The 27,572-nt window shown below is 45.7% G+C and overlaps 5 protein-coding genes across 5 annotated transcripts; 2 read left to right on the top strand and 3 right to left on the bottom strand.

Annotated features, from left to right (window-relative positions):
• Positions 1–1,831: 1,831 nt before the first annotated feature.
• Positions 1,832–2,133, top strand: PtA15_12A88 (uncharacterized protein; the record flags this gene model as incomplete). Its single annotated transcript, XM_053162250.1, has 2 exons — positions 1,832–2,039; positions 2,123–2,133. 2 exons carry the CDS (start codon positions 1,832–1,834, stop codon positions 2,131–2,133), a joined length of 219 nt encoding a protein of 72 aa, XP_053025658.1.
• Positions 2,134–11,274: 9,141 nt separating this feature from the next.
• Positions 11,275–12,019, bottom strand: PtA15_12A87 (uncharacterized protein; the record flags this gene model as incomplete). Its single annotated transcript, XM_053162249.1, has 4 exons — positions 11,275–11,329; positions 11,418–11,514; positions 11,611–11,752; positions 11,825–12,019. The coding sequence occupies 4 exons, from the start codon at positions 12,017–12,019 to the stop codon at positions 11,275–11,277; spliced, it is 489 nt and encodes a 162-aa protein (XP_053025657.1).
• A 609-nt stretch (positions 12,020–12,628) lies between these two features.
• PtA15_12A86 (uncharacterized protein) lies at positions 12,629–16,632 on the top strand (the record flags this gene model as incomplete). Its single annotated transcript, XM_053162248.1, has 22 exons — positions 12,629–12,651; positions 12,914–13,165; positions 13,260–13,292; positions 13,365–13,410; positions 13,490–13,498; positions 13,568–13,631; positions 13,724–13,844; positions 13,919–14,013; positions 14,099–14,106; positions 14,185–14,300; positions 14,368–14,382; positions 14,487–14,566; positions 14,646–14,898; positions 14,969–15,048; positions 15,137–15,145; positions 15,259–15,464; positions 15,563–15,668; positions 15,745–15,900; positions 16,145–16,166; positions 16,249–16,280; positions 16,357–16,505; positions 16,612–16,632. 22 exons carry the CDS (start codon positions 12,629–12,631, stop codon positions 16,630–16,632), a joined length of 1,896 nt encoding a protein of 631 aa, XP_053025656.1.
• Positions 16,633–17,413: 781 nt separating this feature from the next.
• PtA15_12A85 (uncharacterized protein) lies at positions 17,414–19,002 on the bottom strand (the record flags this gene model as incomplete). Its single annotated transcript, XM_053162247.1, has 3 exons — positions 17,414–17,657; positions 17,779–18,373; positions 18,453–19,002. The coding sequence occupies 3 exons, from the start codon at positions 19,000–19,002 to the stop codon at positions 17,414–17,416; spliced, it is 1,389 nt and encodes a 462-aa protein (XP_053025655.1).
• A 6,391-nt stretch (positions 19,003–25,393) lies between these two features.
• PtA15_12A84 (uncharacterized protein) lies at positions 25,394–26,495 on the bottom strand (the record flags this gene model as incomplete). The annotated part of the gene is made up of 2 exons (XM_053162246.1): positions 25,394–25,810; positions 26,442–26,495. The coding sequence occupies 2 exons, from the start codon at positions 26,493–26,495 to the stop codon at positions 25,394–25,396; spliced, it is 471 nt and encodes a 156-aa protein (XP_053025654.1).
• Between the last annotated feature and the right edge of the window lie 1,077 nt (positions 26,496–27,572).

Below are 27,572 nucleotides of genomic sequence, written 5' to 3'. Positions count from 1 at the left end.
AGGAAACAGGACAACAGTTGAAAAGGCCCAGACGCTTCTGATGACCAGTGGACTATCCCTGGCATGGTGGGGGGATGCGGTCACCACTGCCGTTTATCTTGAAAACCGTACCCCTGACAGCTCCATCAAGTGGGCACCACCATTTGAACTATGGCATCAAGCTTTGCCAGACCTCTTGCGACTCATTCCGTTTGTTTGTTGAGTGGTTGTCTATGAAGAGAAGAAGTGGTGGGACTCCAAGTTCTTGCCCTCAGGGATAGAAGCAATTTTCCTTGGCTACCATGAAGGCCACCATACCTACAAAGTGTGGGTCCCCTCCAAAGACATCATACAACACACTCATCACATACGTCCATTTCCTCACAAGTTTCCTTTCCTCACCCATACCAGAGAATCTGTTGGACCATCCTTGCTTTTTGACTTTGAGCTGGGCATGCCTGAAACTCTCGTTTCTTCCGCATCGGTGAATGGATAGGACCCTCCACCAACTCTCAATGAACAAATCGCACCCAACCCCACTCAACCCAATCCATTGCCAGTTGAACCCGACTCACTTGGTCCGGAACCGCTAGTCCCAAGAGAGGATTTGGTGCCTCCGGCTGACGGGGAGTCCAATCCTCCCCAGGAGGGATCTCGCTCTCTTAACAGCGGGTTGTGATTGGGGGAAGTAGGTGTTCAGGGTTCAAGCAAGAAGGGATATGTCTACGTCCCTTTCTATGACACTGCGCCAAAGAACATATCCAGCGACATCAATCCAGCTAATATTGTGGCTGGAGGACAACGTCACATGGCAATGCTGCTGGTTGGCGAGCCAGCTTCTCTGAAGGATCCCATTACCTACGCGGAGGCAGTTGGCCGGCTTGATGGCAAGTAATGAATGGTGGCAATTGAGGTTGAAATCAACAACATCAAGCAACACGAAGTCTGGGTTGTTGCTCCACTTGTCCCTGGCACCAAAGAACTTGACACCATTTGGGTTTTTAAACAAAAGTTCAATGCTGATGGCGAGTTACTGAAGTATAAGGCCCGACTGTGTGTGCGGGGTTTTTGGCAGATTGAAGGCCTCAACTACAATCACACTTTTGCCCCAACTGGTCGAGTCTGCACACTTTGGATCCTCTTTGGTCTAGCCGCTGCTTGCGGGTGGGACATCCAGCAAATGGATTTCAAGTGTGCTTTTCTGAATGGCATCCCCAACAAGGACATATTCATCAAGGTCCCTGATGGTTTTGACATCAAACTCCCCCCCGGCTACGGACTTAAGCTTCAGAAGTCTCTTTACGGTCTCAAACAAAGTCCTTTGTGCTGGTACAAAGCACTGCAAGGCTTCTTTGAGTCGGTCAATTTCAAGCCGGCTGGCGCTGATCCTTGTATTTTCATACATCAAGACGTCAAGCGACCTTGCTTTGTCTTTGTCCATGTCAATGATATGGTGATTTTTGGCCCGGACGTGCAATTCTTCAAAAATCAGATCACCTCCCGCAAGGGTGAAACCGCTGCGCTGCGCTGACATCAGCGGCACTTTTAGCGCAGCGCAGCGGTCCACCGCTGATTCTCCAGCCCAATCAGCGTTAGCGCAGCGGTCTGGCCGCTGCTCTGACGCTGATTTTAGCGTTATACCGCTGACAATTTCCGGTGATCAGCGTTAGCGCAGCGGATAAATGAGCGCTAAAGCTGACAAAAAGCGCAGCGCAGCGGAAATTGCGCTGAATTGCCGCTGACCGCTATTTCAGCTGTCAGCGCGCTGTTTCCGCTGTGCAAGCGCTGACGGCTGCCACAGCGGAAGCACCGCTGTCAGTGAGGCGCAGCCCATTTTTCCGCAGTGCAATCAATGATCACTGAGCTTATTCAAGAAACCTTTGAAGAACATGAAATTTATCTGAAATCACTCAAAGTTGAAACCGATCCACCTTTGAAACATACCAGCTTGGAGCGCCCACCCAATCCGGAGTCCAAAAGTGATGGGGACGAGTTTAATTTTTATCCGGAAAATTCCCAAGCAGTCCAACTCAACACCAAGATTGAGCGCTACACCAATGGTGATTTTCCCATAGACAAGAAGGGTTGTGTCTTAGCTTGGTGGAAGGTCAGTCTCAAACTTCCTTTTCTTTTTCCTCCTTAGTTCCTAATTGACTAATATTGATATTGACACTGTTTGATCAATTCCTTTTGTCAACTTATTGACGCTGCTCAGAAAAATCCCAAGTTCAAAAAATATCAAGAATCTTCCGTCGCAACAACCTCAAAACCCCATAAATAGTAGTCTACTTTTGATTTTTTCTTGATTATCTTTCCTCAATCTTCTCCCCCCCAAAAAAAACTCCAAAACCCCATAAAAAGTCACTTTTTTCATTGGTTTTTTTTAGAATGTTGTACCTAGATCAGCGGTTTTTAATCACCGATATCAGCGGTTGACCAACTTGGATCAGCGGTTTTAGACCGCTGCGCAGCCGCTGATATCAGCGGTTTTCTGCTGAAAACAGCATCAGCGCAGCGGTCCTGCCGCTGATTGCCCGCTGATTTAGCGCGCTAAATATATATATTTTTTTTCCGGTGAGACCAATCAGCGCTTAGCGCAGTGCCCCACCCGCTGATTGTCAGCTCAGCGCAGTGGGCCCAAAAAACGCTGCGCTGACCGCTTTTTGCGCTGTTTTCAGCGCAGCTGTTTCACCCTTGCCTCCCGCTTCAAAATGGAGGACCTTGGCAACTGCAAATGGGTCCTAGGGATGCGAGTGAAACGGGACCTTGAGAACAAGACCATCTTGCTATGCCAGGATCAATACATCTCGGAAGTCCTTGAAGAGTTTGGGATGTCCAACTGCAGGACAATCACTGCTCCTCTCCCACTCAATGCTTTGACCTGTCCCATTGATGGGTTGCCCATCTCTCCTGGATTCAACTACCGGCAAGCTGTTGGATTACCCAACTATCTGGTTCAATGTACCCGCCCGGATCTGGCTTTTGCCTGCAGTTTTCTCTCACAGTTTCTCAATTCCCCCACAAAAACCCATGAAAACTACTTCCTACACGTCCTTTGCTACCTCAAGTACTCGGATCATCTCCGTTTGAATCTCGGCAATGTACCTGGCAAACAACGGCTGGTAGGATATTCCAATTCCAGCTACGCCAACGGTGTCAATGCCTCATCCTTCTCAGGGAGTCTGGTCATGTTCTACGGTCCTGTAGGCTGGCACTGTTCAAAACAGGAAGACAGCGCTATGCAGGTCAAGGATGGACCAGCCCTATCAACCACCGAGGCAGAGTATCGGGCCTGCACTGAAACCGGACAAGACCTTTGCTGGGCTGAACAGCTCTTGGAAAACATTTGACCCTCGGCAAACATCGAATTCTCAGATGTTCATTTGTACTGTGACAACCAAGGCGCGCTGCCGGACCCCACCCAACCCGACTTGTAAGCTTGTCAGGTCGGGTTTGGGCAGCCTATTTCCTAATCGGGTCAGCCTGCAACCCAGCTATGATGCCTCCAACAGTCAAATTGGGGGCTTTTGGCGCCTATGAGGTTGGGTTGACCCAAGACCCAAACCGGACCCAAAATAGTATGACATTGGGTTGGGTTCGGGCAGCATATTTTACAATCTGCCCTGACCCGACCCAACCTGCGCTAAATGTTGGGTTGGGTTCGGGCACTGTTTTTCAACCCAAACCCAACCCGTTTACATCCTGAGCGGGGCCCGCACCATCATCAGGTGCTTGTCTATCTTAGTTTGCTCATCATCCGTCCCATCATTCGGACTGCTTCTCACTGCCGCCTTCTTAGCATTTCACAGGTATTGCCATCACTTCCTTTCTTATTGTTTCTGGTCGCTGTTTCCTCTTTCTCATGCAATGCCACTCACTTATCTTGTCTCATTGCCCGCACCATCATCAGGTGCTTGTCTCTCTTAGTTTGCTCATCATCCGTCCCATCATTCGGACCCCTGCTCACTAGGGATGGCACTCGGGTACCCGGTACCGCCTGGCGGGTACCCGCCAAGCAGTACCAGGTGCGGTACCAGGTGCCTGGTTTTTGTGAAAAAATTAGAGGGTACCCGGGTACCCGCCGGCCTACACCCGCTCTATTGGCCCGGGGGGTTAGGGGACTTGGTCGGGTGCAAACCAGATATGAGCCGCCGGTCACCCACCCCCATCCTCAATTGACAACTCCTCCGCAAAACCACCGATGATGCCCCACAACCGCAAGCAAAGAAGACAAAACACATCTGTGATCGAATCATCCCCCTCCTCTTCTCAGAACCCAACTCCAGCACCGCCATCTACCAAGGGAAGCAAATCGAAATCTAGACAAACCAATGATATCCAAGACAAAGAACACGATTCACCAACTAGCCAAGACAACCTCATCACTCCAACCAGTACTCAGCCTCCATCAGGATTAAACCGCCAAGAAAGTGATGCTGAGGAGTTAAGTAAGTGCCTTCCAATTTTTTTTTTTTTTTCAACCAACATGCTCCTGACTATCGAATTATTTTGTTTGTTCAGGAAGGGCACAGAGGGTCGCTGCAAATGCGCTCAGTTCCAGCTATAAATCCTACCTGGTACCCGAGCTCTCTGAGCAGCTTGACAAGAATAACAGGCGGATGATTGCATACCCGTGCAAAATGTGAGTTTCTTCAATTGTTCTTCCTCATTTTCCATGATCAATCAGTGAACTGAAAATCTGATCACTAATTAATTACAGGTGTGGAATCAAGATTCACCGTCCGACATCAGACTCTTTGTGCAGCAACTTGATTAAGCATGCAGCGAATTGTCTCCAAAAACAAACTGAACCAAAAGTGAACCAAAATCTGGCCGCATGTGGTGTCAAGGGCACCGGCGACATTGATTCAAAAGAGGTGAGTAATAGTCAACAAGCTAGCATCAGGTTAATCATGCTGAACATCCAAAATCGGTCTAGGTTCCACAACTTTGTGCTGTATGGTGCGCCGAGGCCGCCAGACCCTTTTCAGCTTTAGTGGATGCAAGCCATTGGGCCATCCTTCATCCAATGGTTGTAAATAACCTACCAGCAAGACAAACGGTTTCAAAGGATATCCACCAGCTCTACTCGGCTATACAGCAGAACTACAAGTCTGTTTTGGAAGTAAGTGCCAATTGTTTTCTTTCCTCCCATGGCCACAGAAGATTGAAAGCTTTATTATGCACGCAATGGCGCATTATACCTAGGAGTCAACACCTGGCAGTCACCCAACGGTTTTGACATCCTTGGGATTGTGATCTACCGCTTAATTGATGATGAATCAGAGGATCCGAAGCTAGAGGCCATGCCTCTAGACTTCATTAGCCTCTCTCAAAGCCATACTGGTGAGTATCTCGCCAAGACGGTCTGCCTTGTTGTAGAGAAATTTGGTATTCGGGACAAGGTTAGTCTCTATTTTTCTTGTTTTTCTGGATCAATTGTTTCGGATCTTGCTGAACAACTAAGATTGTTTTTCAGATATGTGGTATTGTCAGCAACAATGCAACCAACAACAAGGTAATGGTAAAAGAGTTGAAGAAGCAGAAGTGGGCCCGCTTCAAAGGAGAGCCACATTGGGTACGCTGCTTTGCGCACGTGCTCAACTTGATCGTTCAAGGAATTCTACGGCCTTTTGGAACTGTGAAGCAAAGCACGACTGAAGATAAATCGGCTACAACTGGGGACAACTCTGATGATTCTGATTCAGGCGATGAAGACAACAGCAAATCCGAGAGAAACATAAATTTGTAAGTCCAACTCTTGCCTCACCAACCAATCTATCTCCTCAAGACTCTCATTTATCTCCCATACACTAGCTTCCTCCCAGAGAACAACACCTCCTCTGGTAGTGAAGATGATGATGGAAGCGAGGTTGATCCTCTTGAAAGAAACGATCCGGAGGAGCAGCTCAGTCTGGACAATATTGAAAATGCTAGTGAAGAAGATGAAAGTGACCGCTATACGACTGATCAATGTGAAGAAACTTTGGCAAAAGTAAGCAGCTAGACTTGTTATTTTTCCAAACTTCAGCTGTAACTGACACATTTCATACCTCTAGTTTCGTGCAATTTCTAAGAAATTGAAATACTCACCAAACTCAAGAGCCGAATTCATCGACATCTGTGGTGAACAAGGTTGTCAAACCCCTCACAACATTGAGCAAGACGTATGAACACGATGGAATTCAACCCTCGTCCAGATCAACAGTATTATCAGGTGTGAGGCAGCGATGTAAGTCAATCATAATATTCTTCACAGCCTAGCTTGACTGACTGTCTTGGTTTTTTTAACCCCAGTGTTGTGTGGCAGCGTCACAAACGACATGGGATCAAACAAAAATTCTATCTCGACCAGTCAGACTTTGAACTGGCGCGGGATCTTGCGGAAGTCCTCAACTTGTTCTACGATATAACTCAGCAAATCTCGATAGCAGGTTCCGCTCGCTTGGCCAACACAGTTGTCTTTATCAATCAAATTACTGAGCATTTATCAACTGCAATCAGCGGTTCGAAGTATCCACCTGCATTGAAGAATGCTTGTCAAATTGGTTTGCAAATAACCAACAAATACTACAGCCTGACAGATGCCTCTCCTCTCTACCGGATTGCTATTGGTAAGAACATTTTTTCATTTGCTTTACCTGTTGAATTTTTAACTGAGGCATCCTCCTTGTTCAAGTTCTTCACCCATCATTTTGGGACGAGTATTTTAAGTTAGTCAACTGGGAACCGGAGTGGATATCTGAAGCTGTACGGCTTACGCGGGAGATGTGGGTAAATTATTATAAGCCTGCACCAATAGCTGCAGCCCCCTTGTCATCGTTGACTAATAGCTCCAAGGTGAATATTCCATGTTCATCAATCAAACAACGGCTAACTGATTCAATTATGTATTATTCTTCTGCAGCCAAAGACTAGCATACTCGCAGGACTCGGTGACGCTGCTGCAGCTCGCGGCGGCCAAAGCTCAACCGATCCGTTGGATCTCTGGCTTGCAGGGGGGCTCATCCTGGAGAACGGTGATCCGGTCAATCCACTAAAGTGGTGGATTGCACAGGAGAAGTCAGGAAACACTCACGGGGGCCTTGCCAATATGGCGCTTGACGTCTTGAGCTGTCCAGGTCAGTTTCAGTTTCCTTGCCAGCATTCATTGTTCCGTGCGCTGAACAATCTACCATGTTTTCACAGCAACATCAGTTGATGTTGAGCGTGCTTTTAGCTTTGGCCGCGATTATGTTTCACCCAGGAGACACAGGCTCTCGGCTCGGTCATTGAGCAGGGACATGGCGGTGGCATTCTATTCAAAGAATGGACTAATCAAACACGGGGTCTTGGCGAAGTGGAAGCATGGAATCCAGGCAGATAAGAAGGAGAAGGCAAGGCAGAAGGCCAAGGCAAAGGTTATTGAGCTAGATGAGGACTGAGATGGGCCACTAACTTTGCAAAGTAAACATAAGTAAACCATTTGTGAAAGCAAGTACTGGCGGTACACCGCCACAGGTACCGCCCATACCCGCCCATACCCGCCCAGGCGGTACCAGGTGCGGTACCAGGTGTCAACTTTTGGTCAAAAACTGACCCGGTACCCGTACCTGCCGCGGGTACCCGGGTCCCAAATGCCATCCCTACTGCTCACTGCCACCTTCTTGGCATTTCACAGCTGTCAGGGGATGCACAAGGATTTCACTTGCCTTCACCATATTTTTTACCCTTAATATTTATACCACTGTTCTCACAATGGAACACCACAATTGAAATTGACAAAACTTCAGGACCCATTTTAACCTGTTTATGAACAATTTTTTAAAAAAGTGCAAAGTGGCAACAATTAGGGTGTGAAAAGTTGACTTGCATAAAATCATAACACCATAAAATCATAAAATTCTAAGCTGAAAAAAATATTTTGCACCCAAGCACTCCAATTAGAGCAACATTTCTAGAATGGTACATATGAAATCATCACTTGAAAGTTTTATGATTTTATGATTTTATGCATTGAAAATTTTATGATTTCAACTTTGAACACCCTTAATTGATGAGTAGCACCCCATCCCGGACAGCTTGCCAAAATTTCAAAAAAAAAAAATCATAAAGGCCTTCAATTGACCTCCAAAATAGGGGGGTTCACATGATTGAAATTAATAAAGCTTTAGCACACATTTCAAGGTGTTTATCAACATTTATTTCACAAAAATGTGATCAGCATAACTCTCTGCTGTGCATTTTACCAAAATTTTAAAATTCATAAAGACCTTGAATTTAGCTCCAAATTTTATTAAAATTAAATCTTGAATCCCCCTAATAGAACAACAAACAATTGTATTTGACCCAAAATCTTGTAAAGCAATGTGACAGTAAAAGAAAAAATGAAAAAAGAATAAATTAACAAAAGAATTTCAAAACTTAGTTGTTTTGGTCTATATGAAGAAGTTCTAGTGCACAATATTGTGTTCACCAATGGTGAAAACGCTGCACAACAGGAAGCGCAGCTGAATCTTGAGATGCTGTTCTTCACCATCCTATAGCGCTGCCACTATCTGGCCTTGGCTGGAATAACTAAACTGTTTTAGTGCACTAAAGTAGCTTCTTTTGATTGCTGTGGCAGTAGAATTTCTCACAGGAAGTGCACTGTGCTCCAAATTAGTGCCACAATAGCAGGAAAATCCCTCCTTTTATTTCACAAGGGACAAAACAGTGCAACAAGCGCTTGGTGCTAAAAATTGAACATTTCTTTCCCTTTAGCCCTTGGTTCTGTGCTGTAGATAGCTAGGGGAAGGTTGCCTACACTAATTTTAGTGGAAGCAATGGAAGGATGTGCTACCTCTCCTGCTATGGAATATTGCCTTGTAGTAGGGTTGTGCTGCACTGCACTAAAAGGGTCCTTTTTTAGTGTAGCACAGCACTTACACTGTTGGTTCACCCTCTCCCCCCAATCAGGTTTTTTAGATCAATCATGTTTTCCAAAAAGGTTAGATCCAACAACAAATATTTTGGTTTCATTTTGGATTTATTCTTAAAATCTAGATTAACTTCTGGCTGAATCATGCTGCAGCATTCATGTCCCCTGCAGTGCTTGGTTGGCCCCTCTGCTTGGGCAGAGGGCTACTTCCGTTTACCACAATGGAAGGTAGGAGGGGGCAACATGCTGCTCCGGTTCCAAATAGGAACTCAGTTTTTGCTGAAGTTTACTCCAAGACAATCTTCCGGAGGATGATGGCTCTGGGTTTTCCATCCATCCTTCTGCTCCAATGGCAGTGTGCACACCCTCAGGTTAACTAACCCTAAAAAATTGGTACATGGGACATGTTACATGCTGTGTTACATACATATTGAATGGTATGACATGTGTGTACATGTGTTACGTGTTAAGATTTCAGCTCAACAAGAAGAGGCAACGAAGGGGGAGGGACTATCTGGGGTAAATGATAGGACCAAGGAGCATCAAACAAGGTTGATTGGGGCTCAGACTCAATGATTTTATTTCTTATCCAAGGAGCAAACACATACATACAACTAGAGAGTCCCCTGCACAAGATCCAGAGGGGGCCTAAAAGCATGTGACACAAGAAAAAAGGAACACAACATGTACTGGGACTGGGACTGGGACAGGAACAGGAACAGGGACCGTGACAGTGACATGAGCAGGAGCAGGAACAGGATATTGACCACTTGCTTAGACATGGGAAGGATGTGAGCATTCAAGGTGGCCAGAATTCTGACATTACATGGTGTGTGTACATGTTGCTTACAGGTTAAATGGTGGTTGTGAATGTCACAGGTGGTGCATACATGTTACATGTTAAACACCGGTTACACTGGTTCTAAACCTATTGCATGGGGGTTACATGGTGCAGGACATTCATGCGGGTCACTTGGGGGTTACATTTTGCGGGAACATCTTACATGGGGGTTGTGTGTTGCAGAAACATGTTACTGGGGTTACATGCTGTGTAAAAATGTTATATAGGGGTCAAATGCCGTGTAAAAATGTGATACGGGGCAACGGTGAAACCGCTGTGCTGCGCTGACATCAGCGGTACTTTTAGCGCAGCGCAGCTATCTACAGCTGATCCTCCAGCCCAATCAGTGTTAGCGCAGCAGTTAGAGCGCTGTGCCAACGCTGAATTTAGTGGTTTGCCGCGGACACCTGCTGTTGATCAGCAATAGCGTTGCGCCGCTGAAGGGTGCTAAAGCTGAAGATCAGCGCAGCGCAGCAGAATGACCGCCTTTTTTGTGTCAGTGTGCGGATTTTGCTGCGCCCCACTAGGCGCTGAACATGGCTGCAGTGACAGCGCGTTGACTACATAGTTTCATTCACCCAATCAACCTCCCCACCACCCGTTTTCCCCCCATTGGACCTCACCTGGTCTTTATGACCATGATGAGTTACCACAAAATCAGTGCGCTGACGCTGAAAAAGCGGTCAGTGGTCATTCAACGGTTTTTCCACTGCGCTGATGCTGTTTTCAGCGGGTTTTCCGCTGATTTAGCGGCGCTGATATGTATAGATTTTTCCGATGAAAATAATCAGCGTTTAGCGCAGCGCTTTTCCCGCTGATTTTCAGTGCAGTGCAGCGCTCCAAAAAACCGCTGCGTTGTTTGCAGCGCAGTGGTTTCACCGTTGTACAGGGGTTGTGGTGCCTGGGTTACATGTTGCGTAAAAATGTTATACAGAGGTTACAGTGCCCGCGGACGACTCCTAAAGAGGTGGCCAAAAACTTCCTTTTCATTGTAAGGACGACTCCCACAAAGAATATTTGGGAAAAACAACTCCCAAAGCCGGTCCCGGCGATGTAAATCCAGAAATGGGAGTTGTTTTCCCAATGTTTGGGAGTCGTTTTTCCAATACTCACAAAAAAAAAACATGATATTTCCAAAATAGACAGCTATAGCCTATATACATACTCAATTTGTTTTTCATTTTTCAGAAAACTAGTTGGTGGATGCAGAAAAAAAAACTTTGAAGTGCAAAGTGCTTTAGTTTGTGATAATTCTTATTGTAGAAGAGCCACAGTACAGAAAATATCTAATTCTAGGTCAGGTGAGCACTGAGCAGTGGGTGGCATCTCTTCTGGGTTAAAATACAGTGAAATGCCAAAAAAAAATCAATCAACATTTGCTTATCCTGCTTCAATAGTTTCACTGCCCATACAATCTGTTTTGAAATGTGAAATTAAAATTGAAAAAAACTATCTATCACTATCATATATTGAAAAACAACCAAGGTGGCCAAAGGGCTGTAATTCTGGCTCTTTGTCCAAGGAAAATGTCATACCATTGCATGCAATTGCATGCTCATGCATGCCCAGTGCAGGTAGAACTGCCAGCTGAAACACCACAAAAAATGATCCTGTGTGATACGCGGCGGATTGATTTCAAAGGATAATAAAATTTGAGCTGGTGTTTCATAATATCTAGAGATCAGAAATTCCACTTACTTTGAAGAATTGCATCCTACTCCATTACTGCAGGTGAGATCAGCACCGTTTTGGCATGTGCACTGAGTTTCTAAACGGTAAAGAACAGTGATAGCAACTAGAAGAATGGAAATAGGACCAGTTTGGCAAGAAAGACTTAGTTAGCCTAAGTTTAATATCGAGTAATAATCTTTAAAAAAGAATCTTGACGCACGATGCTTGTATTTAAATACATCTTTGTTTTTACAAGTTGGGCTTATATCACCTGGTGGGTTAGCCTCTTTCACATCTGGAGTGGTTTGGGCCATTATTCCATGCTGCATCGTTTTCATTACATTTTGACGAATCGCTTCGGTCTGATTGGAAAAACGCCAAAAAGAGACATTCATTAACCTCGTCAATAGTAGCCTTTTGGTCATGAGACTCACCCCGCATTGGAAATCCGCTGTTGGCCAAGACTGATCAGTCATGACACATGAAAGTTGAGTGTCACCTGTTGGGCATTGCATTGGTCTTACTGCACCACGGGGGTAACCAGCTCTTTTGGTGAGTTTTAGAGGGTCTCCTGCAACTTTAAAAGCGTTAAGGGTAGCAATAAAAACCGCAAAAGCAATGAAATACATGATTCGAAAATACTTGAGTTAAAAAGCAATGACCCGCGAAAATATTGCTAGCAACAATTTCGATTTCTAAAAAATTTACTGTAGGAAGCGCTGGAAAAAGTCGTTCTTGATTTTTAGAAGGAATGGTTTGTTGTGCGATAAAATTCCTCTTCAGCTTGCCTTTTAAGAGTTCTGTGGTTTTCTTCATCACGCAGCCGGGATCTCCTTAGATCTTCCCTTCATTCGGTCACGATGGTGTTATCGATTCCGGTCAAGTGAAAATCTCCTGGAATCTCTCGTTGCTGCACCGTCCAGAATCCTCTCATACATGGTCTCGGGTGAGATGACCCGTTGTGAGCCCCGAATCATGAAAGCAATCATCGGTGTGACTGATTCATCGGTTGCTACACACGTTAAGAGTTTGAGCGAAGAAACGCATTTTCAAGTTTAAGTGTCGCTATGCTAGATGGGCATTGATAGCAGCGATAACAGCTCGCACAAATTCCCCTCGCCCCTAGTTTTAATAGTACCAGGAATGTGGGTCAAACAGCTTCCCCGAGGATGGAACAAAAAGTTTATCTCGGGAGAACACAGGCAGAAGGTCGCCAAGGTAATCGACGGCACACTGCAATGCGTTTCTTGATCAGCCCGGGGTAAGATACCTTATCAACGTTATGCTTCGTTGAAACCAAGTCGTAATCAAAGGAATTTGGCACACAAGTGATTCGATGGCCACTGCCAGCCCACTGGTTATTTTATCTAGCAACCCTGTGTTTCAATTTCCTAAGCTCACCAACATACCCCCAGCCAAATTTTAAGCTGTCATTTTCTATCGACAACAATACCCTTCGTTAACATTTTCAGATTAATGATGCTTAGGATTCTGATTTTTCACATTCTTTTATTGCTGAATAGTACTCCATCCGGCGCGTCTCGCGGCGTAGACCGGCACAGCTTTGAATCGACAACATCGGTTTCAGGTTACTCTGCTGCAAGTAACAAATCAAACTCAGAGATCACCCCAGATGGAACGCAGCATCAATTCGGAGGCGAGGATATCTATTCCAGCAAAACCCAAATCAGATTCAACTCGCCTGAGTTGGTGCTCAGTGCAAATCACGTTATCACCAACAAACCACGTATCCTTAATTACACATTTGTTGTAACGTAAGGAGAAAGAAATCATTATCTTGTTATTTTTGTGGCTGATATGGAATAAATTCCAACATCCTCGATTTGCAATTCTTTTTTGTTGGTACAGTAACCAAACCGGTGCTCCCGATGGATTTTTGAGGTGCATCATGATCTTGTTTGCCTGATTGCGAATTGTTGAGACAGTTACTGAATGTTTTCAAATGTCCATCAGGAGCATGTTGGTAATCAATGGCCAGTATCCTGGTCCTCTCATCGAGGTAGGTCTTATCAACTAGGGCTTGGAAATTTATGTTGTGCCTTATCCATTCGGAACTAATACATTCCATCCCATTCCAGGCAAACGAGGTTCGTATTTTCTTTCACCAAAGAATTTGTTTTGAAGATTGCAAAAATATATGATGAGCATTATTCCAGGGTGATACAATCAATGTTTTGTTGGTGAACCGCATGAACTACCCAGTGTCTATACATTGGCATGGTAAGTATACATGAGGCATGACCCATCTCTCCTGCTTATTACCAAAAAAATGGAATCAGTATAGAAAACTGAAGCGGTATTGATTTTGGCAGGCATACATCAAAAGGGAACTCCTTGGGTTTGTGCTCTCTTCTTACTGAAGAGCCAAGTAATCCGGAAAAATAGACTGATTTTCGATGTTTCCATGGGATTCCAAGATGGATGGTGTTTCCGGTGAGGCTTATCTCTAAAACCGTCAACTGATTAAGTAGTTGGTCAGCACTCGGAGTACTCATGTAAGTTGTAAGGATTTCTTCTGTTTCAGGAGTGACAGAATGCCCAATTCCACCTGGCGTCTCGTTCCAATATTCGTTCAAGATCGATGGGCAATTTGGTACATTTTGTAAGTCTCTTTCAATACAAGCCGGATTTCCAAGTTGCAAAATTTGACAGGAAATTTGACCGGATTTCTTCGTTAATAAAAATAGGGTATCATGTAAGGCGCTTGATCACAAAGTCGAAACAGACCGCCGGGGTATACTAATGCAAACTACCAAATTTCCCCATTCAAAAGGCTCACACACGCAATCTGAAAGCAGATGGGATTGTAGGCCCTCTCATAGTGCACAGCACCCGTGATCCATTGGTCCGGGGCAGAGATTTCGATGAAGAGATGATCGTCGTCGTCAGGTAAGATTGACCATCGCGTCCCTTTCTAAGAACGGGAAACTGATAAATGTTGATCCGCTGTTTGTAGCGATTGGTACCATGAGTGAGTTATTTTTAGCCCTTAAGTTTAAATAATCTCAAAAGCTTGGAAGACTCTTCGATTGATGAGGCGGCTACTCGAAATGGTTTTAAAAACAAACTCATCAGTACGAGCACATTCATCCTGGGTGAGCAACTGTCCACAAGAGGATACAATGGAAGTTTTGCTGCTCCATCACCCAATTCAGGTAAAAAATTTCTTCAAGATTTTCTCCTGTGAAAACAACAGTGGGGTTAATTGAACATGGCTACAATTACGGAATACAGCGATTTTAAATGGGGTTGGATATTTTGATTGCCAAAGATACGCACCTGGGGCACAATGCCAAACCCGTTCTCAGCCATTGGAGCTCCTAGTCAAACCGAATTCCAAGACGAGACTCCGGTTTATCCAGTCAAGTTCACATGCGCTCTTCAGGATATCGGTTGATAATCATCCCTTGGACATCATTGAAGCCGATGCGACCCCGGTCCAAAACCGCTTTCATATGGACCGTGTTCAAATTCACGGAGGAGAGAGGTTAGTGGTTGTTTGATTCTTGAACTCTCTCGGTGGTTAATTATCTGAGGTTTGCGTGGTTGGAACGCAGATACAGCCTTGTCCTCAACACCGCGAACGACCAAGAGGGCGATGCCTTCTACTTGAGAGCCGCTATCGATACCGATTGTCGTAAGTTTTTTTCTGCAGTTCTGCCGCAAAAACTGTGATCAATTGGGAATCTTACCTTCGATATTGGTACATTTTAACCTATCTCTAGTTGCGTGGAGTGAGTATACGTTTGATTCTACACCCACAATCTATCTACCTGTCGTTCGAACCAGTTTTTGGATGAAGGGCAGTGAGCCTAAATTTATGCTTCTTTCCCTCTGGCACAAACAGTTGCTCCGGGGTTGGATACCCCATCAGGGAACACAGCTATGGCAGTTATTCGAGTGACCAATCAAAAGAGTCTATCCGGGGCTTCACTTCCACTACCAAGGAGTTCAGATTGGCCTTCTAGTTCGGTGGGGACATGTTACGACGTCGACAGCTCAGCACTGGTTCCCAGGGTAAAGCCACCACCCATGACAGACATCGTGGGAAGGGTAAGTCGGATCATGATTCAAGCCCTCTTCATAGCGTTTCGGCGTGAAAAGATCAAAAGAAGAACACCATTTTGACGGTGTTTTTTTCATTTGAAAAGGTCTTTTTCAATGTCAGTTTCGGGACGATTGTAGTTGCTGACCAAGTCACAGCTTCAGAGCGAAGAGTACTCGGACGGTTCTTTGTAGACAACACAACTTACATTGGTGAGTGATGATCGATCAGAAAGCCTATCTGTTTTGGGGCTCTAACGCTGACAGCACTTGGTTTTATCGCACAAAGCACGACTCCAAAGACCTCTCCTTCACCACAAGTTGCAAGGCGGTCAAGGCTGGCTGAATGCCTCGGAAGTAGCCCATGAAACCTTGCCAACCCCCGGCGTTTGGGATATTGTGATTAATAATTTGGATCCAACACGCGAACACCCATTTCATCTTCGTGAGTGAGATTCAAGGAGTTGAAATTGGAAAGATTCTTGCTTACATTTGTGTGTGAATTCACTTTGAACCCCCATCCGGGATCAGATGGAGTGGATGTCAGTGATTCCTAGAGCATCAAATATATTTTCCTCCTACATGATTGATGATCTGATGCATTTTTATTCATATCCAGACTTGCCTTGTTGCCAGAGGTACAGGTGCCTTGAATGACTTCAATGCGTCTAATATACAGTATAACACAGAGACACCAGTTTGCAGAGACGTGTAAGCTTGTTGTGGAAAAATTGGGATGAAATATAGGTCGGAAGCATATTGATGGTCCATGTTTTGTTGGTGGATTTGATAGACATGTGCTCCCGGGAAACACGTACAATGTTTGTGAGTGATCAGGATTTTTTTATATTGTCTCGCTTAAAAAAAGAACTGGTTGGACTGATTGACGCTTAATGGACAGTGAGAGTGCAAGCATATAACCCAGGTGTTTGGTTCTTCCATTGTCATCTGGGTTGGCATCTCGGAGCAGGATTTGCCGGAGTCGTCGTTTTGCAACCGGATGTCCTAGCACAAATGCAGCTTCCACCAGATAGTCGAGCGTTGTGTCAGGTATCGGATGTAACAAATTTTTAGCATCGCGCAAAAACTCTCAAGGGGAAGCGGGCGATGAAGAGACTAGATGGACTTGAGACGTAATCATGACATGTATCTGTAGGCGCTTATCGCTATGGTCTGATTCAGGACAATTACTTTCTTTCACGAAAAAGGTTTTAGGGTAGTCAAGAACATTTTGGGAATTGTAAAGCAAACAATTATTGGGCGCTCAATCAGCGCCTTTTTCGTAAGACATCAGGTCTTTAAAGCAAGAGAACTGTCGTATATATCCCTTGGATTTCAGATGAGACTACTCTGACTCAGCCCAAACAACTGTTGAGTGAAAGGGATGCTTAACTGGGTAAATTTATTTCAGCATTTTGCATGTGACAAACGGCTAGCTTCATCAAGTGTTTCCGTCTGCGAGACGGGCAGGGAAGGAACTGTGCCAAAAGGACATCATCCCATAGCCTTTTTCCTCTTGAAAATACAATGCCGCAATGAAATGGAACAATGGGCAAAGAAACCGAGACCCCAGACAAATCTAAAAAAGAATAGTGCGATCAATCTTCACGCAATGCATTGATAAGGATGCAATGTAACCACACCGCCAAAAAAAGATAGCCTGACTGTGGATGATGAACTTTGAGGCCTTGGCTGAAAGGCTAATTATGTGGCTGAAAGCACTCCGTTTCCAATCAACTGGGACACTTGGTTCATCCAACGCGACCTCTGCGAGTTTTTCTTATCGAAGAGGACTCACACTGACGGGCATGCCAGGCGAGGACTGCAAAGCAGCACTTCAGCTACAGCCGACTGTGAAGCTTTTGTGTTGCATGCTCTAATAGTGTGACTCGGCAACCGTCTCCAAAATCAAGCTTCAGAAGAGTCTTTACAACTACATATGTATGCATTGAGAACAATCAAGCCCTCAGAAGTTCGAATTCCCAGGTCCTAGCATTGGCAGGTCTGGTCTCTTTCTGAGTGTTTTTGAACCCGTTGGTCTGACGATGTTGGTAAGTTGTTGATCCAGTTGAGTCGATCGATTTCTCAAAGTTGAATGAGCGGATGAGCTTGTAGACCGGCTGTTCTCCTTTCTGTTTCAAATTGGGATGGGTTGGATAAAGGATTGTATGGGCTAAAGTGTTTCCATTCTTAGCAAGCGCACTTTATTTTGGCGAGGGAGTATATGGAATGGGATGCGCCAGGGTGTGTGAAGAATGTCAGCTCATATTCATCTGATGCAGTAAATGCTGTGCTGTTATCTAAACTTCATGCTGTAACTTACGGTACATCCCAAAATGAATAAGGGGGGCAAGTTCCAGCCGTGATCAGAACTGTCCCAGGTTTTCGGACGTGGAGATCCGGCTCGGCACCCGATTCCTGATCACTGTGAATCCGGCCTGAATCATCCGAGTCGTAGGCGGACGAATGATTTGGTCGTTTTTGATGAGACTTGAGTTTCTTGCTGGCCTTAGTTGAAGTTTTGGAACGTTTCTTCTTCCTATCTTGATCTTGGCCAAATACCACGCCCTCAGGCTGAAACAACAGGGTGGAAACTGATCTCAAGAACCTCAAAATCAATATCTGATTGGCTCGGACGTTGCGATCTTGATCTGGTTCGGAGCCACCGACATGGGGGAAATTGAAAATTACTTTATCGAACTTGATTTTCGATCTCTTGATCCTCTTATCTTCATTCAATTTGCATCCATCTAGTTCGAACAGAATCGTCACTTTGTTTTGTTCTAGTAGCTCCAATATGCTTTCCGAGTCTGGATATTTTTTCAGTACCGTCTCCTTACTGTCTATTGTTGACGCTGTAATCAGTCTTCCGGGGTGTGAATATTCGACTAGAAGTAGCACGGTGAACGAGAAATTTCCTGTAGCCTCATTCGATATCATGTAAGTTTTTCTGTCGGTTTTTTCCAAGATCCATAAAATCGATTTAAATAAACAAACCTTCACCAACCAACAAGACTTGATCATCTTTATTGACCATCGTGAGATGCGGTCTCGTCTGAGTTTTATTTGACCGTTCTTCCCGCGATACAGGATGTGGTTCGTCTTCCGCATTGGCCGATGTTGAATCGGAAGCGAGCGTTTCGAGGTCGTGGCTTACTGATTGGAAAGAATTCTTTGAGGAAAGCGACACCTCTGAAGGCTGCGTAGGCTGGAGTTGACTGTCATTCCTGGTGATCTCCGCAATTTTGATCTGTGACTGTGTGGTTCGAGAATCCGCGTCTTGGGTTTCGTGGAGACGGGAAACGGTTAGTTTTTTCGCCTTATCACAATTCTTAGTTTTCTGGGCTTTCGACTGTGTCGTCTTGGGGATTATGTTTTGCTTGACAGGCTGACTTGGGTCGGACGGTTTGATCTTGCTCTGCGAGCTAAGATGTTTCGGCTGCTTTTGCTGCTGTGTTAGTTTCTTTGCGGCTAGTTTGAGGGCTCTTTGCTGTTGGAGTTGTGCGTTCTGTAATGCCTGGCTGAGACTCGATTTCTTCTTGGCCATCGTCGCCGAGGTTGGCCATAGATGAGGGAAGTTCAAGAATCCAAGCCATGTCAAGTGGTCCCCGGTGCGCACCACATGTATTGCATATGCATACTCATATACTTATGTAAAGTCACTCGCTGCTGCGGGCTTGGGACTCGCGAAGCGAGCCTCCGACAGCCCTACTTATACCGTACCTCCCCTTTCTGGCGCACGGAGAATGCTGACCGGTCTGTACCGGTCATCCAGGGCGTTGTACATATCCCTCTCGATGACCGGTCTTTACCGGTCATCCAGAGTGTAAAGAACACGCCAAACTTTATGGCTTTTGGACAAAACTAAAACTTTGATTTTATAACTTTTAAAGGTTTTTGAGATGATAAACAATAAAAACAAAATAAGTCTCTTGTATGGAGGTACTGGCCCGCCAATATTGCCAGAAAAGTTGAATTTCCGCCCCTGAACTGCCAAATTGGCCTGTTTTCTGCCAAACTTGCCAAAGTTGTGGCACTGAACCACCATCCAAGGCTGAAACGCTGCACTGCGCTACAAAAAAGTGGTCTTTCAGCGCAGCGCAGCGGGGAACCGCTGCGCGGTCAGCCCAAAAAAGCGGTAGCGCAGCGCCAGTCCCGCTGCGCTACCGCTAAAAATAGCGGGGGCCCGCTTTTTCCCCGACCCAAAAAGCGGTAGCGCAGCGGACGGGGCCGCTCCTTTCAGCGCCGCGCAGCGGCTACCCAACCAGCTGCGCTGCGCTTTTTTGGCTGGCAGCGGGGGAGCGCTACGCGGCCAGGTCAAAAAGCGGTAGCGCAGCGATGGTTCCGCTGCGCTACCGCTGAAAGTAGCGGGTCCCCGCTTCTTGCCAGACCCAAAAAGCGGTAGCGCAGCGGGCGGGGCCGCTACTTTCAGCGCAGCGCAGCGGCCACCAAAACCGCTGCGCTGCGCTTTTTGAAGCGCAGCGCTTTCACCCTTGCACCATCCATGCCAGGGGACTTCGGAAACAGAGCCCTCCCCGGGTAGATTACCGCAGCGGTCCCCGGGCTGTGAGCCCGAACCGGTACATCTGTCTCGACAGGCAACCGGAGGGACATATATTCCTGATGACCGGTATTATTCCGGTCATCAATACTTGATAAAAAGTGAGGTACACACCTCCTTGACTGGTACAGTCCCAGTCATTGAGGTACACACCTCAATGTCCAATATCGTATTGGTCATTGAGCCTGAGGTATACACCTCACTGACCAGCCCAATCAATATTGGTCATATAATGCCAGTCATCAAGATACATGCCTTGATTACTGCCATGACACCAGTCATCCAGCTACAACAACAGTCATTGAGGTACCTTGCTGACCGGTATCATATTGGTCTTTGAGGTACACACACACACCTCACTGACTGATGTCGTATTGGTCTTTGAGGTGTACACCTCACTGGCCGGTGTTATATCGGCCATTGAGGTATACACCTCACTGACCGATGTCCTATCGGTCATTGAGAGGGGTATATGTCCCTCCGGTTGCCTGTCAAGACAGATGTACCGGTCCGGGCTCACAGCCCGGGCACCGCTGCGGTGCTCTACATGGGGAGGGGTCTGTTTCCGAAGTTCCTTGGCATGGATGGCGGTTCAGCACCACAACTTTGGAAACTTTGGCAGAAAACTGGCCAACTTGGCAGTCCAGGGGCGGAAATTAAATTCTTCTGGCAAAATTGGCGGGCCAGTACCTCCATACTCTTGAGAAAAAGGAAAAACATCATAACTCTTTGTTGTATTTATAATGAAAGTAAATATTTGTAAAGAAAGAATTTATGTGAACCGTTCTGATATGTTGTTACAACAACTGTAAAGTAACCTATCATAAGATCCGTACAATTGTAGTTTGTTCTTTGAAGAGATCTGTGTGAAAAGTAGTGCGTAACAAAAGAATTTACATAGAATTTTACAACCGTATATATTTTTTTTTTTGTTCACTTGTTTCTGACCTGAGTTTGACACAGAGGGCTATGCGGTCTTGATGGCGGGTCTGTGCCGGCGATCGCACCTGAGTAGTTGGCATATTCCCTCCTTGAAGGATTGTTCCCGCGCGCGCGGGAGACATCCTTCAAGGGTATTTTACACGAGAGCAGCGACATGCCAAACTTGCCAAACATGGCAGTTTGGCTGCCATACCTCGCGCGACTTGAAGTTTGGATTTCGACGAAGTCGGAATCCAACAACATCCCACCTCTCAACCACCCCAACCAGCCCTTAGGTTAGGTCCTGGGTTAGGTCCTGGGGGGGATATGAAAAAAAGTTGACAAGAGGAACGAAGTCGATCGACTTGTGCGAAGTCGATCAACTGTAAATAGCAGCTAAACTGCCATGTTTGGCAAGTTTGGCATGCCGCTGGTTCGGTGTAACACACCCTGCAAGGATGTCCCCCGCGCGCGCGGGAACGATCCTTCAAGGGGGGAATATGCGGACCGGTCAGGTGGGCGATTGAGGGCTCAGAGGCTTGACTGTAAGTCGAAAAAAAAAGTGTATGTATATCCGTGTGAGCACGGATCTTCTCTGTTACCTTCTGTTACTCGACTTCAGTAAACTCCAAGGTTTGATTTTTTTAACCTTGAAGAAGGGGTGTAACTTAGCTTAGATTGTGTGGGATGATGCGCAAGATGCAAGGCTTTGTGCCAAGCCAAATGTTAAGGTTTAATGTTGTGAGTGCAAGAAACTGTGTTGGTTTGAAGAAACCACCCAGCCAAACTCAGATTCTAGGCTCTGCAAAAGGGGGTGATAGCACGCAAGTCCCTCCTGCCGAGGGCTATCGGAGGCTTGCTTCGCAAGACCAGACGCCCGCAGCAGCGAGGGACTTGGGTTAAGTTCGCAGTTGTTGATGGCCGGTTGTTTTGGAACGTGGTTGCAGACCATAGCACATCGAATCGAATTGATTCGAGTATTCGTATTCGTATTCGATTCGAATTGAATAATGCCTGGGCAAATTTAAGCTCGAATATTCGAATAAATTCGAATAATGGCTCAAAAGGGCGCGTAGAGGGCCAATGCAAGCTTTCCTGGGGCCCAAAGGCCCCAGATGAGTTTGAAATGGCCCAACAGTGGGTCAGCTACGCTAACCATAGCTGTTAGCGTAGCGTAGCGCAGCGCAAATGCGCTATTTTTTAGCGTGGTGTTAGCGCAATTGCGCGCATCTGCGCTGACGCTACGCGCACAGGGCGCAAAGCTATTTTAGCTTTTAGCGTAGCATTAGCATAGATATGCGCAATTGCGCTAACGCTAAGCACGCAGGGCGCAAAAGAGTGCGCGCTAAGCCGCGTCCGCCACTATCAAAAGTGTGTCCGCCACTATGAAAAGTGCGTCCGCCACTATGAAAAGTGCGTCCGCCACTATGAAAAGTGCGTCCGCCACTATGAAAAGTGCGTCCGCCACTATGAAAAGTGCGTCCGCCACTATGAAAAGTGCGTCCGCCACTATGAAAAGTGCGTCCGCCATTATGAGATATGCCTCCAGCAATATTGTAAGTGTCTTTGGCACCATGATATATTTGAAGGATGACCTCCTCAAAAATGTATGGGCCATAAATGAGCCAAAAGAAGTCAAAAACACAAAAAATCTAATTTTTTGGTGTTTTTAATGTATTTTGGAGGTTTTTCCGTTGAATATCTCCGAATACTCGGATATTCAACAAATCAGTATTCGACGGGCCCAAAAAACGCGTCGAATACCACCGTGCTATGGTCTGCGTGGTTGTGAACCTCCATACTACAAGTGCAGCTCACATGATAAGATCATGGTGATCATACAAAAATTAAGCTGATTGGGACGAGTGTTATCATTGAATCAAGTCAAATAGGTTGAAAATTATATGCCAAGAAAGCCGGAACCATTTGACACGGTGTTTCTGAGCAAAATAAGAGAGCTTCCATGCTACAGCTACGACAGCAAGATCATGGCCATAAGGGGATGAATCATACAAAATTTGTGGTTGATAGGAAGGAGTGTTATTATTGGGCAGATCCAAGTAAGTTGAGATTTATATACTAAAAGGGTGAATTCATTCGACGCGGTATTTTTGAAAAGGATTGTTTACAACTATTAACAAATTTTACCCAGCGAGGTGACTCGGAGCCTCCATACTATGTATAGCTTAGATGATAAGAAGATAGTCCTACGCAGAGAAATCATGCGAGATATGTGGTTTATTAGAAAGAGTGGTATTAATGAGCAGATCCAAGTAGGGTGAAGATTATGCACTAGAAAAGCCAAAGTTATCCAGCGTAGTATTTTGGAGGGGATCGCACAATGCCGATCCAGTTGTCGAAATCTTGATCGATACCGGCTAACCGCGGCAGCCCAAGATGGGTTTGCAATCTCGACTGGTATACGGCTGACCTCGTCCGGGGCAGGAGCCGTAACATGCTGCCTTTTGGGTTAGTGGTTGATCGAGAACAGTCCCTCGGGTGAATTGAAGGCGCGCGAAGATGAGGTAGAGGATAGCCAGTGGGTTACTGATCGCCCAGAATTTGACCATGTTCCTGTGGGTACACGAAGAAAGCTCAGTCGAAGTGGGTCCAGATCGAAACAAACATGAAGAATAAGAATTGGCTCACGATATTGGCAAGATTGGGCAGCAGGATCTTCAATCTTGTCGATTTATAAGCTTCTGTTTACAAGTTGCAATATACAATCCTACGCCCGTTGGATGAGAACGTTTAAACGGACCAAGTGCCTTTAGAAGGAATGTGATGGATAAACAGTGTTACCGAGTGGTTGTAAAGAAAGTGAGGGGAAGCGAGTCCGCAAAGGTTCTTGTGGGTGATTCTCACTGTGAAAAGTGCGGATGATGAATAAGGTATGAACCCAGGCTGCTTTTAAAACAGATTGGGATCGATCATGAGAGCGCTCGTAACTTCCTTCCTTTATCAACCCTTCACAAGCACCACGAGGCTCATATTAATATTTCAAATCAGTCTGACAGGGTCTCCGTCTAACGCGACTTCTCGTGTCGCTTACACAGTCATGACGAGTCTCGAGAGGGAGCTCCTCCAAGCAGTCGAGCCTTGGGTGCGAAAATCCTCACCCTATACATATGTCAAATCCGCTTCGAAAATGGATTTGTGTACATGGCAGAAAGTTCCCCTGGACCCGTGGACACCACGTGCAGCACTTCAGGACAGATTTTCAATCGGCCCGGGACCCGAAGCCACAGCTCGGCCGGAGCAGGGATCACTGTGCGCCGTGTGCAAATGTCCGCGTACGGCCATCAACCCCTCCCAACCCGTTCCAAAATCAAATGAGGATGGTTGATTTCAGAAAAGCAACACTGTTTATGCACGTACAACGAAAAAATCCACCTGCACCCGTGGTGTACCTTCTACACCGACCGAGCTTGCAGGACATGGAAATCCGTTTTTCAAAGCCGATTCGAAAAGTTTTCAATACCATAAGGCCGATCGGGGGAGATGGCGGCCCGAAGCCACAGGCTAGTTGGAGAAGCCGGTGTGCGCCATGTGCAGATGTCTTTAACTTAACATAAAAGTGTCAGGTTATGAAACGGAACGCGGAACGTTTCTTAGCTTGTAAGTTTTCTTTTGGATGGACCCGTGCTGTTGCAAGAATATGAAACCAGCCTCGTCCCAAAACTAACCATGTAAATCGTTACAAACCTTTACCGCAGCTTTGGCGAGCGATGTTTCAGCCACTAACCCTGATTTCCGGGACCTATGAACACTGCATATAGCCAGTGAATGACTGGACTCGCGCATGCATGCGAGGCCAGTCGTCAAGTGAGCATGCGCGCTAAATTTTTCAAACCCCGCTCGTTTCGACCCCGCTCCGACCCCGCTCGACTTACACATGTCTTCGAAAATTACAAGTCGCACCATCTCTTGCCACACCGCCCGTCCACTCCAAACCTAGCTTGACACTCCAAGCCTGGAGTTACTCATCAACCCTCACTTCGCGAACATAGTAAAGAGCCCTCTCATCACCCCAAGTCATCGAAATTGTGACTCCTCAACTGATAAGTCCAAAGCGGTGCACTACACACTCAGAAAACTTAATCTACACACACTCAGAAAACTTAATCTACACGCTCAACGCTTCCTCCCTCCTAATCTAGCCCTTCGTTTACCAGCTTGTCAATTTTGTAGGATTGTGCCGTATGTCTCAATTTGTTTTTTTTTGTATGAACCATGACAAACAAGATCATGTTTTGCAGGGACACTAATTTTACACATGTGTTGAAGTAAAATATGTATGTGACATTTAAAGATATGACACAAGAGAAATGAGTAACAACGCAGTATAATGTTGAAAGGGAAATATGAAACAATCAAAGAGACGGTGTGGAAAATGATTCTATTGACTGGTAGTTTGATTGTCAACACTTCCACCCGGTTTTCCACTTCCAGAGATTTAACCATCATCCTCTTCTGGGGGACAATGCTCCGTACCGCTAGTGCCTAAATCCACATCGTCATTCTGAGACTCTCCGTCTGAGTCTTGACCATCGAGCACAGTCCTTTCCAAGAGTAGATCGATATTGACTCCCGCTCCTGTGTTGAATGGTTTATTCCTCTTCAGGAATTCTACCAAAGCGAACCACTCGGCCGGCAATGTACTACGAGGCATCACACCTAAGGCAAGGATATCTTCAACGACCGGCTGCCAGGCTAGAAGCAAATCCTCGTGCTCATTCTGGGCTGATTCTAATTCGTCACTTAGAATCTTTCTTGTTTGATACGAGATTTGACCGAATGAATATTCCAAGGAGGCGTTGAGATGCCCATCAGCAGTGTCTTGGTTGTAGTTTTCAAACAAGTATCGAGTTAGCTAAGCTGGGTTTAACAACCAAAAAATCAATGCAAAACAATAAATTGTATTACTAACCAAATACACATTGGTCAATGTGAAGTTTGAGCTGATTGCGAAAATGGATTCCCCATGACAAGCATCGTCTCAACTCGTTTGTCAGCTGTATGATTTCTTCGTTGGTGCGATCCAATCGGAGAACAGCATGAATTCCAGATCGTACAGTAGGATCCACAGCCCATGGGTCTCTCGACCAGCACATGTACGCATCGTTCCAAAACGGATCATCTAGTCGCAGCTTGATAAAATCTTGGTAGGTGATTTCCTTGTTTTCGGGTAGATTCAGCTGATCGGGTGCGTGATTCTTCAGGTAATCTGTGCGGCGATCGCAAAAGGTCTTCAAAATGTTGGCTACAGGCTTCTTTTGGCGAGCCAATGCTTCGAAGATCTTTTCTTTTAACACCGTACCAAGTCGCTCTCTACGGGACCTCGAATCGTATAGCGGTTGCATCTCTCCTTGAATTTGTACGGCGCATTTGTAGAGAGCACTTTTTGCACTCCAAAGCAAGCCAAGCCTTCTTTCTTGTTCGGCTACAAGAGAAATGTGATGAAAAAATGAACAATCATTCAACGGGCAAGAAGCAACACTCACAATCAGGTTCCGCCCCAGGAGCAAAGTATGACCCAAGTTTTTCCGCTTGTTCATCTTGTTTCACCCGAAGATTTTTCATCTGCTCCAGCATGCTCAGCACATGTGCTGTATTGGATCTGGCTTTAGGACTTGCCAACTCAGCAAAAAAGGATTCGCTAAGAATAAGATTTATGTATGAAGTAGAAAAATCAGCTCTCACGGAATCACATCACAGAATATGAACCACCCCTTACGCCAGACTTTTCAGGGCTTCTCCCCTTTCAAAAAACTGTGCTTGTTCTTCCTTTTTCAGACGGTCTTCTTGATTTCTGTTGATTTCGAAGTCCCGCTGCTCTTGCCATTGTGCCCAAAAGAAGTCCACAGTGAAGTATTGCCCAGGCTCATGACAGTTTTGAGCCCGCAGCAAGCTTTGGAGACTGATTTGTGATTCCACCTTGGTCGCAATAGCGTGAACTGTTTTTCTCTTCAATGTTGCAACTGGTGAACAAAAATAATCAAGACATTGAGAATAATACCTTCTGTGTCAAAGAAATAATGTACAAAATAAAGCAAAACATCAAATAAGTACCTAGATTTTCTATTCCAAGTATGTTTTCAAAAATACTTCGGTGGTTGATAGAACCAGTGCGATGATTCCTCATTGCGTAACGGAGGGGACCAACAAGAGGGCTGAGAGAAGACCAACGGCGCTCCATGCCCTCCCCATCAGTCAAACCCCATCCTTTATTGTACCGAGGGTTGTACTGCAGCTGACAGGGCCAATCGTGAACATACGAGTGGAACACAGCAGTTGCAAAGGTCATTCTGGTGAGGTGATTGTTTAAGAGACCCCGCGTGTCAAAAAACTTCGGGAGCGTGCAGCCGATATCGTATAAGACCCCTAGCTTGACGTCAGGATTGATTTCGTTGAATAATCGTTTGATGGTTGACATAGGAAGAGCCCTTCCTTCACCTGTCTTGTGAATATTGCAGAAGTAAATTGTTGAGTCGTGGCGGCAGCAGCAACCAAATAGCCCAGTGTCGTCGCAGCCCTTCCAAGAGCTTGCATTTCGGCGATCATCGGCAGCCTTATGCTGTTCTGTGCAGCGATCTTTCTGATTAACAGAAAAAAGATTGCTTTCAGTGACTTTC

Source organism: Puccinia triticina, chromosome 12A (assembly GCF_026914185.1).
Source record: "Puccinia triticina chromosome 12A, complete sequence".
Taxonomy (NCBI): Eukaryota; Fungi; Basidiomycota; class Pucciniomycetes; order Pucciniales; family Pucciniaceae; genus Puccinia; species Puccinia triticina.
The sequence above is the reverse complement of the archived record's forward strand: the minus strand, read 5'-3'. Positions and strand labels throughout refer to the sequence as shown.